This window comes from Anser brachyrhynchus (genome assembly GCF_964034855.1).
Source record: "Anser brachyrhynchus genome assembly, chromosome: 4".
Lineage (NCBI taxonomy): Eukaryota > Metazoa > Chordata > Aves > Anseriformes > Anatidae > Anser > Anser brachyrhynchus.
In genome coordinates this window covers 60,344,688-60,357,104 of record NC_137698.1, presented here as the reverse complement: position 1 = coordinate 60,357,104, position 12,417 = coordinate 60,344,688, and the positions used below count along the sequence as shown (strand labels likewise).

At 39.2% G+C, this 12,417-nt stretch overlaps 1 protein-coding gene across 1 annotated transcript in view; it reads right to left on the bottom strand.

Annotated features, from left to right (window-relative positions):
- Positions 1–202: 202 nt before the first annotated feature.
- Positions 203–12,417, bottom strand: part of DHX15 (DEAH-box helicase 15) — a 46,503-nt gene continuing 34,288 nt past the window's right edge. Inside the window, exons 12-14 of the mRNA XM_080590860.1 lie at positions 9,270–9,460; positions 1,920–2,089; positions 203–769 (exon numbers count right to left, since the gene is read on the bottom strand). Of these exons, the coding sequence (XP_080446986.1) occupies positions 652–769; positions 1,920–2,089; positions 9,270–9,460 (479 nt within the window). The 3' untranslated portion in view covers positions 203–651. The remainder of the gene's footprint in view (positions 770–1,919; positions 2,090–9,269; positions 9,461–12,417) is intronic.

Sequence of the window (12,417 nt, the reverse complement as noted above, 5' to 3'; positions counted from 1 at the left end):
TATGTAACTTAAAAGAAATTTGCAAGGGATTAGCACTGTATGTATTATATTGATGTCACCATAACCCTGCTGCTGAAGCATCTGTGCTTTTTAACATTAAACTACTGCCATGTCACTAAGACACCAGTTAAACAGCAGACTACACGGTTTCTCACATCTTCATCAAAACAATCAAAATACTGACACATGCTGTGGCACAAAGTTAGTATAAATAGACTTTATTGAAGTCAGTACCTTTGTACTGAAGCCGAAGATTGTGTCTACATAAGCACAAGTTGTAACATTTCACAACTTCTAAAAGGAATGTCAACAATTACAACGATCATGCATACCATGGTCGATAATCACATTTTTAGAAGCATTTTCAACCATTTCTAAAGAAATGCTTATAACATTGTTATATATAGAACTACTTTCAATAAACTGCAAAACATTGATCAGCTTTTCCAGTATGAGCTACAGTGTCAACACAAAAGGGAGGCATAAATGTTTAATTTATGAAATCAGAATGGAATATTTACTGTAAAGAAAAATTAAAAAGCTTTCAAATAAAAGGCCATTATTGAACCAAAGTGAAGAGCACAACTTGAACTTTGAATCCATTCATCTTTTAAAGCTGTCCTCTGAATAACTTCAGTTCAAAGCATAAATTCAGTACTGTGAGTATTCCTTGGACTGAAGTTTGGCAATGATGCGATCCAACTGTCTCTTTGCTTCACACTGTGGAAAATTGCTCATGTCATAATATTGAGGGGCAATTTTCACCAGCCTGCCAAAAAAGGAAAAGTTTGTTACTAAGACTCCAATTTCAGGATGCATCCTATACAAATTCTACTATGAGTGAAACAAAGATTATCCTGTCTTTGATTTTTAGCCTGTCTTGCATTTCAGAGGCTAATGGAAGTTTAAACACATGCACACACATTTAAATTTCAGTTTAATATTCATCCTGTGCCCAAGTCCACAGCAAAAGAGCACACACTTCAGTCTAATGAGATTCTCCTGTTCAGCCGTGTCCCTTACAGACCACACTGCTGCCCCAGTACGTGCCGTCACAGCCCATGCAGCCAGGCCTGTTGTTAACGCCAAAGTCCAGAAGTCACAGAAGCCCACCTAAGTGTCAGTTTGTGCAAGACTAAAAGTTCACCCTTAGATCTTTTAAGCTTAACTCAACCAAGAAAGGTGATGTGATTCTGCTTTGGGCTTTACAGTGCTTGTTCAGAAAGACTTCTGAGGAAGGATTCACACCTGTGTTTTCCATTAAAGCACTACGGAAGATGTCCTATACGCTGTGTTTTCTGACTTAGAAATCTTTAAACTCTTTCTATGCAAATTTCAACAACAGCTGAAAAGCCTCCCATATCCCCCAAGCTTACAACTTTAAAGTACAACCTTCAGGACGGATGAGAGGATTCAGATCTCCACTGCCTGCAGAGGAGATCAGATCTGCACATACACCCTCATGACGACTAACCACATTATGACAAGGCAGGTTGTACCAGTATTACCGCATCTTTCGTATTTTAAGGAAGTACTGAAGTTCAGATCCTTACCAAAATAAGGCAGACACTTACTGCCATGAGAGGTTCTAGATCTTGAGAACAGAGGCACCTCTTAAGTACACAAGCGGGTGCTAGGACATACTCCCAGATCTAGTACTGCTAAGTAGCTCCCCCCAACTGACTTACTAACAAAACAGTTCTGAAGTCAAAGGTCTCTCTCCACACACTGCACACAGAGCCTGAGCATCTGAGTTTTGCACACAGCTTCCCCAAACAGGAGCACACATCCACAAAGAAAACCTTTAGTCATCCAAAAATTCACAAGCCCATACCATCACCATTTCCCAAACTGTTTTAATACTGGATTCATGAGAAGTGAAAGGAAAAAAAGCTTTGCAGTAGGTCTTTTCCGCTTACCACTCCGGCTTGATGTCTGTACATGTCCGGATGTAGTTCTTTGTTGTAAGGACAAACTCATTATAAAGCACCCACTCTGGTTTATGATCAAGGACAGTGGAAGGATGCAGCTGCACCACTTGGTTATCTTTCACTGTTAAGTAATGCCCTGTTCGTTCCAAGTGCGCCACCTAGGTAAAAAGAGAGCCATTTGTTATTACAGGTGAGCTTAAGGGATTTCAAGCTGGCTGGTTTTAGTGTTTCATCCAAAATTCATTGTCCTAACTTTCAAACCCCATCTAAACCTGGTACATGACTTGACCACTTCAAACAACCCAAACAATCACTTTTTTTAAAATAGACGCAATCGAGGTGCCAGATGTTTTTCCTCACTGCCCTACGTGCATATAACCAATTCAAGCAGCATACAAAAACAGCTATCACCCAAAGAGGAGGATCATTATTTACAACAGCAGCACTGAAAACAACACAAGTGTTGGAAGGGAGTATTTATTGGACAGGTTTGTTAACATCAAACAAAGTCAGCTGTGGTCTAGTACAGACAACTACTTTAAGCACTTAATTTGTACTAGCTACTGTACTGTGGGGCCAGTAAGCCGCAATGTTATCCTCTGAAGTTTTTTATTAATGCAGTGTTTCAGTTGTAATTTTACTGGTGCAAGTATTATTCTACAAATCCTCTCACACAGTGAGCCCCCCAAAAAAAGGTGTCAGTCCAATAAGAAAGGGAAGCTTAGCATGTCAGAAATAAGAAGTCTTGTTCCAGCACGAGCTTCAGAGATGAAAAACGTAGGTTCAGCAACACGCTTCTGCTGTGACCTTGGTAGAAAATCAATTAACCTCTCTCTGACCAAGCTTCTCGCTCTGTGAAGAAGTATAATGCCTACCTCGCCGAGATGGTCTGATACCTAGCTCATTAAGCTTCGGTAAAGCAGTCAGATACCCTCAGAAGGCTGTTCTCTATAAGAACAGTTCATCTAACAGCACAGGTAACCGAAATTAACCTTTTGATACTGGGAATTCCAGATGACCCCAGTAGTTACTTCATCACATATACATACAAAAAAAGTGTAAAAAGATTACACAGGACAATGGCTACAAAGAGATGTCTGAAATACTAGTTTTTAAATCAGATCATTAACTGCTTCATGTAACACATCCTGTGTTCTTTATTGTTTTCTTAATTCCTATGTATCTCACTTTTTTTTTTTTGACCTCCTCAAAGGTAGATTCCACCTATTAGGTTAAAATCCAAGGATTTCTAAAACCAATAGCTACCTCAAATATGACATCAGGACATCATTTGTAACAAATGATTTACTTTAAACAGCATGCCTCTCTGGTGTTTCATAACATTCCTAACTAGAACACATTTTAGTGATGGAAAAAATATTCCTCTAAGCTGCATATCTTTTCACCCAATACTTTGGACATTACCATGCTACTTTATCTTCAACTCTGGAGAGCCAACAGGAGCTCTTTTAAATGGAGATTAACAGCACACTGTCCGTAACAACTCAGGCTTAATTTCATCCAACTCAATCCAACATTTGCAAAATTAAATAGCAGTGTAGCTGCAAAACAGAGCAGACAAGCAACTCATCTGTCTCAGACCTGGCACAATAATAGCGCAAATGTTGGTGCTGGATTATGCGCGTTTTGTTGGTGTTTGGTTTTTTTGAAAAATCAATTTCATTTTTCAGCTCAGAACTAAAAGCATATATATACAAAAGTATTTGTTTTAGCTGCTTTTCTTCCCAAAAAAGGGCAGCACAATCCATTTTAGGTTTTCCTAGAAAACTGTGTACTGTTAAATGTAAACCAATACAACTTACCTTTAGCACGTCAACCTCACTCAGATGCATTAAAATCAGTGTAAGTCACAGCATCTAGTTTTCCCAAATGCATACTACCACTTTTTTGCATCATCTATATCTATAGAAGAATCTGTATCTCTTTCTTTGTGCAATTCTGAAGTAAAAAGCTTCTGACATAACTAGTCAAGCATATCAGTAAAAAGAGCTGCAGAACAATATAGTTAGCTCTCAATTTCTGGAGTGTGAGAAGGACTAGAATAACTCCACAATTAAGAAAAAATCAAAACACCGCTATGAGGGATAAGTCACCTTTAAGCGGTTACATACTATTGTGATTTATAGCAAGCCTACTGTGTTTATTCTACTATTAAGCACGCTTGTTAGCGGACAAATTGATAAAGAGTTTTGGGTTCAGTGATGGCAGCACTGTAACAAAGCACGCGCAGTGAAGCCATCTATGGCTCCACAGCAAGCAGCAACGATCCAACTACCAGCTACTGCGTTTCCCTGCTCACTCCTGGACCAAGCTGTTTCAGCACAGATGACAAAGATAATTCTGCTTCTTTTCTGAAGGTGCAAGCAGCTTGCCAGCTTACCATGCTGAAACAATTGAGAACGGGCTCTGGCAAGCACCAAGGCTGACATAAGGGAGCAAACAAGGACACACAGGGGACAGCACACAAACTTACACACCTTTGCACCTGTGGCTTGCAAGCAATTTCAGTGCCTGTAAAATACAGCGTAGTCGCTCCCTTAGGCCAGAAAGGGAGGTCTCACTCCCACCCCTCCTCCTTCTCCTGCTTGTAGATACATAACCCCATCCCTCCCTGATGTAAGGCTCGTTGTTTGTTCGACCCTTCAACGAGTCAATGTAACACATTGATCTAACAGAATTCTAACTGTCTTCTGCTGTTTTATTTAGTTAATTAAGTAAAATCAAATGACACGGAGTTCTGATGAAAAGGCCAGCACAGGAGACAAGCCTGGGAGCTGGGAGTTGGAAAGGATGGAAAAGAGGCAGAGGTGAATTTTATCCTAAATGAATACAGGAAGCAGGGGACAAAGGATCAGTCAACACCACGCTGACACATGATCTTGGCTAGCTAACTACAGTAAATGAAATTGCATCTTTAAAAATGAAAAAACACAAAGTTCATATCTCTAGGACAACTAAAACAAGTTACTCTACTGCAAAAAAAGCACATTGACATTTGCTTGGTTAAAAAGAAAGTAAGATTGAAAAGACAAACTTCCTCTGGATCTCTCCCACTGGACTTCAAACGGCAGACTGGCTATGAAGATTAAACAATTAACCAAAAAAGGATTCTTGCTAACGGACCATAAGATATAAAGGTACAGAGGGAACACGACAAACAAGCTCTGAAATCAGACACTTTTCCAATTCAGTTTTTACATAAGCCTGTTTTGGTGGTTGGGCCAGATGACCCCCAGAGTTCCCTTCCAACCTCAATCATGCTGTGATTCAACGATGTTTTTTTTTCAGAGTAAAAAAAACAAAGCTTCCACAGAAACCAAATAATCATACTGAGCATGTCTATCAAATAAGGTCATTTTTCAATGGCTAATGGAGCACACTTGAACCCTGAGATTCCTGCAGAACCTGTCACTTATTAGTATAAAACATCTGAATTAAGCTACTTGAACAAAGAATGAGGCTACAACGGGAGATGAGAGTTACTAACACTACTGACTATACAACATATGGAGCTACACACAGTCAGAGAATGGTTTGGGTTGGAAGGGACCTTAAAGATCACCTAATTCCACCCCGCTGCCATGGGCAGGGACACCTCCCACTAGACCAGTCTGCTCAAAGCCCCATCCAGCCTGGCCTTGAACACCTCCAGGTGCTCCAGGGCATCCACAGCTTCTCTGGGCAACCTGTGCCAGTGCCTCACCACCCTCACAGTAAACAACAACTTCCTTATATCTAACATCAATCTACCCTCTTTTAGTTTAAAGCTGTTACCTCTTGTCATAACACTACAGTCCCTCCCCAGCTTTCCACAGGCCCCCCTTAAGTACTGGAATGCTGCTACCAGGTCTCCCTGGAAGTATAAGCACGCCCCTAAAAGGATAGTAAGGATTCAAACCAATCCATGCATCTCTTCCAGTAACAGGCTACTCTGCAGACTGAGAAAATCGACCTGTTGATAATTTAGGGACAGTTACAACACTCCTATCAACACAGACACCATAAAAAAAGGTTTTAGTTCAAGTTCTCCAACGCCAGGTTCAAGGCTGTCACAGTTTGGTTAAGAACTAGGTCTCCCTTCCACCCATACACTTTTAAGCGTGAGGGCTCAACCAGGTACCTTCCGTTAAATGTGTCAAACACTCTAAAGCCAAATGCACTTACAAGACCAAAAGTAGGAAGCTCCTCCTTTACTAGATTTAAGGCTACTAGTTTTGGTAGGCTGGTCTTGATAGTTAAGAAAAATGATTGTTCCTTGTCTTTCTTGAAGAACAGAACACCACTATACACCAAAGGAGCAATGGCCGTTGCCACGTCATGCAACAGTGTTTCTGAAGCTATTAAAAAGTTTTATTCTGCATAACTTGAGAAAGGAATATCATTAAACACACTGGGGACCACCTTCACGTTGTAATTTTATTACCTTTCTATTACTGCAGGAATCTGATTATGTAAAGTCTTCAAAACATACATCAATTATACAAAGTAGTGCCAAGAATGAGATTTTAATTACCAGCCCAATCATCTGACATCTAACTTCTCGGACAGCACAGGTCCTATCTTGCAGGCCTGCACTGTCAGACAGCAGCCACAGGTCTTAATTAGTTACAGATATCTCTAAAGTACAGATACAAGCAGAATTTTATGACTGCTTTAAGGACAGTAGGCAATTAAAGCAGAAAACAATGCAGTCAGAAGTTATTTCAAAACAACGGCTGCTACTTCCTTCCCCACTTCAGACTGTATTTTTAAACTCAGGAGCTTGAGGAATGAAGTTACCCAGCACGTGCTGCCTACAGGCCTCGCTGCTTTGCCTGCACAGCCTACCCGCTGTAGGTATGCACGCTCTGCAGATGCTCAGACTTTGAATTCGATGCGTGTTCTGTACCAAGTGGGTAAAGACTGATGCGTGCAGTTTGTTACTCAGGTTTTCTGAGCAGGAGCCCTCGAATGCCAGAGCCTGGATATCCACAAAAGGAAGGCAAAATGGGCATACAGCCGCAAGTACTTCAGCTACAGATAAATAACATCTCTTTTGAGCGTTTATGAACAATTTTCTACTGAAGGTTACTCAAAGCAACATGGAATTCATGAGAGAAGGTTCAGAGCCGAGGTCAGGTATCACACTGTCAGGGAGGTTAAAGAGCAAAAGAAACTCAAAATAGAACAGTCTTGAACGCATCAAAGGAGAAGGGAAGCAGCTGAAATGGCTTTGACTCCAAATGCCCTCAACAGGTCTGCCTTGAAGATGACAAAATTATACACTGTTTACATCAAGATATAAATAATATCTTATTTATATTCCATAATGTTATATGGAATAAATTTGCAAAGCAAGTTACATGGAGAAAGAGACCCTAGAGGAAGAGTGAGAGAGAGGAAAATTAGAGCAGACCCTTCCTGCCTCTAGCAAGAGGCCACAGATGAAACAACAGCCAAGTTGTGGGCCTGTCAGGAAAGTGAAGCCTCTACCAGGGTATCCCAGATGAACCAGATCTCTCTCAGAGCATGCGATTAAGCAGTCTGGCTATTAAGGAATTTCATTCCTACTCAGTTATATGATTTAGCTTACCACAAAACTTAAGAAGGTAAGACAGCTAGCACCAATAACACTGAGGCATTACACTGCTGATTTCATGATGCTGCTACTCAGTGACACAACATTATGTCACAGTACATGACATAACTGATATAACAAACCAAAAACTACCTGTGCTAACAGCTACCCACAGCCACGAAAGGAAAGCATCCTTTAGAGGAAGAGTTTCACCCTGAGTGACAAAAAAGTGACTGTGCAGCAACTTCCAAGGGCATGACATCTTAATAGGTCCAACCAAACAACTGTAGTCTACCAAGCAGAAGCAAAACCGCAAAAATCAGATTTGCCTCAACCAGCTAGGGCCCAACAGGGACAGTCAGGCAGAACTGTTCTTTCTCTGACAAACATTCACAGAATAAGTGTGTAGGTGGGAATGCATGCTGCAGTGTCCCTAGCGAAGGATGAGGAAAACTTGCCACAAAAACACAGACTGCGCAGTGACTAGCCTGCTTGTCTGAAGGGTTACTTCAAGGCAGTCTTCAGAACCATTTTAATATTTTAATTAAGCTTCAATCTCCTGTTTACATTATACTGAAATGCACTTGCAGACATTTTCTGAAAGCCAGGAAACATGTTCATGCTACAGATTAGCTGGCTTCTTAACCCTGGGGACAGAACTGCTTCCGGGGGGATGGGCACGCGCATTGATCATCAGTAGCGCCCAAGCCCGTGTCCCAGTCAGATGTGGCACAGTAAATGAGTGCCTGTCAAGCCGCTTACCATACTAAGCTGCACAGCACTGACCGCTGGTCGTATTTTCAACCTGTAAACTTTTGTGCTCAATGAGCAACTCTGATGCAAAGTTTTTCAATGCCAAGGGCACTGATCAGCCTCTTGAGGATAAGAAGACTGCGTTCTCCAGAAGTGAGAGGCTCTAGCAAAGACATTGCCTGGACGCATCATAATGCATGCTTACTGTGGAAAACATTGTCACAATGGTCCACAGTCAGGTAGGAAGAGGACTCACTCCCACCAAAAGTTCTGTAGTGCTGAGCCTGCAAGAGCCAGAAAGGTAACTCCACTAGCTCCAGAAATTAATGCTGAATTTACACAGCACACAGGGACTATGTCTTAGAAGTCTGAATTCTAGCTTGGAGGAATACTTGGCGCAAAATGCAAAGCATCCAGGCGGTAACAGTAGAGATTGACTTCCATCTCCCCACCCTGGCTGGACAGCAAGTGAGTTTCAGATGATTTGCAAACAGCATATTAGCAAGATTAGACTTCCCTCCATACTCCAGTACTCATGTAACTCAAAAGTGAGGTATGAATATGGTAGAGTACACAAAAATAAAACACTCCGCTTCTATACGGATTAAATCTAACTAGTGTTTATATGCTAGCAGACTTCCCTGATTTGTATCAGTTAATGAATAATTTAAGAACTACATATTCTGCACTTTAAATAACAAAGTACTTCAAGATATTTTATGAGGTTACTTCCTCAGCTATTTAGAAGTTAGTGGCCAAGTCCTGACTGGTCACACCAGAAATAGTATTTTGAAATTAGTAAGACTGTCTACAACTTCTCCAAGCAAGGCTTGAGTAAACAATTTACTTCGAGTAACAGCCAACCTGTCAAAGACGAAGCAATAATACAGTTAACCATATACAACTTAACTTGATACATTCATCCAGTTTTGATAAGTGATGCAACCATACTAACACTAAAACCCACGTAAACACTAAGTGTTTTCCTTACAAAAATGCAAACATACCTGCATGAAATACCCAGTAACTAATGCCTTTCTTATATTGATGTAATAATCTCGGCTGGTGAAGTCTGTGCTTCTACGAGGCAAATTAAATCTATCCATGATTCGTGACAGCTGTTGGCGTACATTGTCTGCAGACATCAGGGACCTGTAGTTAATGAAGTTGTCATAACACCACTGAACCGACTCATGATCTGCAACATTAAAAAACATGAATTAAAAAATGAGTATTTTATCCAATTAGGACAAGTAAATAAAACAACAACTAACCAATTGATCAGTCAGACGAACCAGAAAAAAATTGTTTTATAAATGATAACAGCTCTTGGCCTATTCAGTGGATACCCTGCATTAGATAACTTGCCCAAATTGTTCTGTATTCAGAAAGCATGTGGTCTAAACAAAAGAAAATTACTCCCCCCAACATAAAATACAGATAATCACCAATGTTTTGGTGAAATACCACATCAGTGATTTTTGCAAATTGCACCTGTCCTGAAACTAGAAAAAATATTTTATATTGCAGGTTTTTGAAGATAAAACTGAACATAAAAACATCTCAGTCCTTGTTTTTTAACTGTAACATGCAATGAATACACAAGATGACTGTACATAATTATATTTGAGAAACCAAACCCTCCTTAAATGAAGACATTGAGTAATTGTTTAAGAGCTATATAAACATACTAATCTAATATTAAGTGTGATGCATCTCACAACAGTTTAAGTAAATGTGACAGGTAAAACAGAGCATCAGTAACAGAACTCTACGTTCCATGCTCCAAGATACTGCTTCTACTATTGATAACACTAGCAAGAAATCTGTTAAGACAGCAAGCCTAAGCTATTCTCTAAGTACAAAAACTGCACATTTAACACTGAGAAACCCAGTTCTCCCTACCTACTCTGCTACTTCAAGTGATGCTCTATATTTAGCTAGTTTAATAAGACAACAAAACAGGCTTAACAAGATTTAAAATCTCTTGTATGGCGAGATTTGCATTTTTGCAAGCCAATTTATAAAGTTCATACAATTAGAGAGTGTATAAATAGGAGGGTTACATAATTTGAGGAAAGTTTAAGTTGTTTCCACACTCATATTCTGTAAGATAAATTATGAAAGCTGAGGTTCTTGATACACTGTATGGTAGAATGAAAATGATCTAAGTAGCATGGCATGTTACCTCCTGTTATGCTTGAACTGTGTGCTTTAAGATGACCAATAACTGTCTTTTATTGTCTTACATAAACAGTATCTGTATTTTGTCTTCTGATACTGAATACCAGAAGACAATTCTACAGTGAAACAGACTATTCCACAAATATTTTCATCCCCCAAAAACAGCAGAACCATACGTCTCTAAACCCAAGAGTCAATAGAGGTCAACATTTTAAAAAAAGAGGCGTGAATAGTACCTATTCCAGAAATAAAACAATTTGTGTTCCATTTGTCTAATTACACGTTAACAGTTCCTCCATTTCTTCTAAAAAAATACTGATACCTAGATTCAGTACATTTGAAAATGTGTGTGTATATACACACAAATAAGTACTCACAGAATCAAATATTTAATATAAGCAAAACGACTTCATAGCAGTCTCGGTTGGGAAAAGAGGAAAGAAGTACTGCGAAGATACTACCGATGAGTCCCAAACAGGGTTATCTACCTTGAAAACTGACACTACTTACTCTTCACTAACATACATATTCAGGTAGCAGGTGAAAGTTTACACACAAGGACTTTAACAGGTAAACGTATTCTTCAAGAAGATACCAACACTAGCATATTAGCTAAATTCTAACCAAGACATAACTGACTGGCACTGGGAAAAGACCTCTAGTTCAATTTAAGCAGCCTACAAATTTTGTCTTGAACTCTTTTGTCTTAAACCACCAAATTTACTTTGACAAAATGCACTCAATTAAGTGTAAAAGGGATTTCCACACAAAAGTTACACAATACAGTTTGGACTTATGAACTTTACAAAACGTTACACTGATTTTAAAGACTAGCAATTATTTTCCTGCCTATTTTAAGTCTTAAAATATTCTAATTTTCAACAGATTAAAAACAAGATGTGTCAAACCAATTTACTGTATTTAGATCTGTTTTAACTCCCCTAAAAAAAGCAAACATCAACTGATTTTCTGCTCAACAATTCTTTATGCCATGCAAAATCAAAGTTCAAACCGTATTTTAAATTAGACAGGTTTGTTCCACATTTTTATATACAGCTAATATTAATTGGAGCAGACTTAAATACATATTTCCTGTATCCCAAGCAAAGGCCTTGATTGTTCAGCTAAAATTGTCCACATTTTGGTTCCGCAGATTTTTGGAAACAAATCAACTCTAGTAGGTAGTATTGGGAGATTTAGACCCTGTCCCTATCAAGTATTACGTTATTCCCAAGGACATAAAATAGCCATTTTCCGGAACTGAATATTCTAAAGCTGGCTTTATTAAGGAAGAGAAGGGAGCAACCTGAAGATGAAAGTATGGGCTTCTAGAAACATACAAGACTTCAAGTCATACTGGATCCTGTTAGCCACCAGATGTCTTAAGTCGCAATTTTTGATTACACGTGTCTCAGATTTTTTTTTTTTTTTAATTTTTGAGTACTTTCGTCTTGACTTCAATTCTGCAGATATCCTTGATTTTGGACTGCCAGATGACAACAGTGTTAGGAATGTTTCAGCACAAAATTCCTTTATCAAAGCTGCAACAGGAAGGCACACTGAGTATTTACTCAGGGTAAAAGCCTGTTGCTTTTTTCATTTATTTACAGGAAACGCAACTGGAGCATCTACTGTAATCTGGTTGGTAGTTAAGAATATGGTGATCTTTTGACTTACAACCATGGTAAACCACACTAATTTTTTTCTTCCTAAAACACGTGCCACTTCTGTAGTCAGAATGCCCAGCTTTACCCATTCATTTTTTCAACCTGCTAAAATATACTTGTAGCTATGCTACAGAGGACTATACATTTCCCCTGGATATACAAATAAGGTAAATTTACTGCATGGCTCTACATTTTCATGATGCATTACCCCTTTAATTCTCAATCCATCCCAAGGCCTTAATCTGGAATATCCAGATGTACTTAAAAAATAGGATTAAAAGTGGCTTTCACTCTAGGAACATAT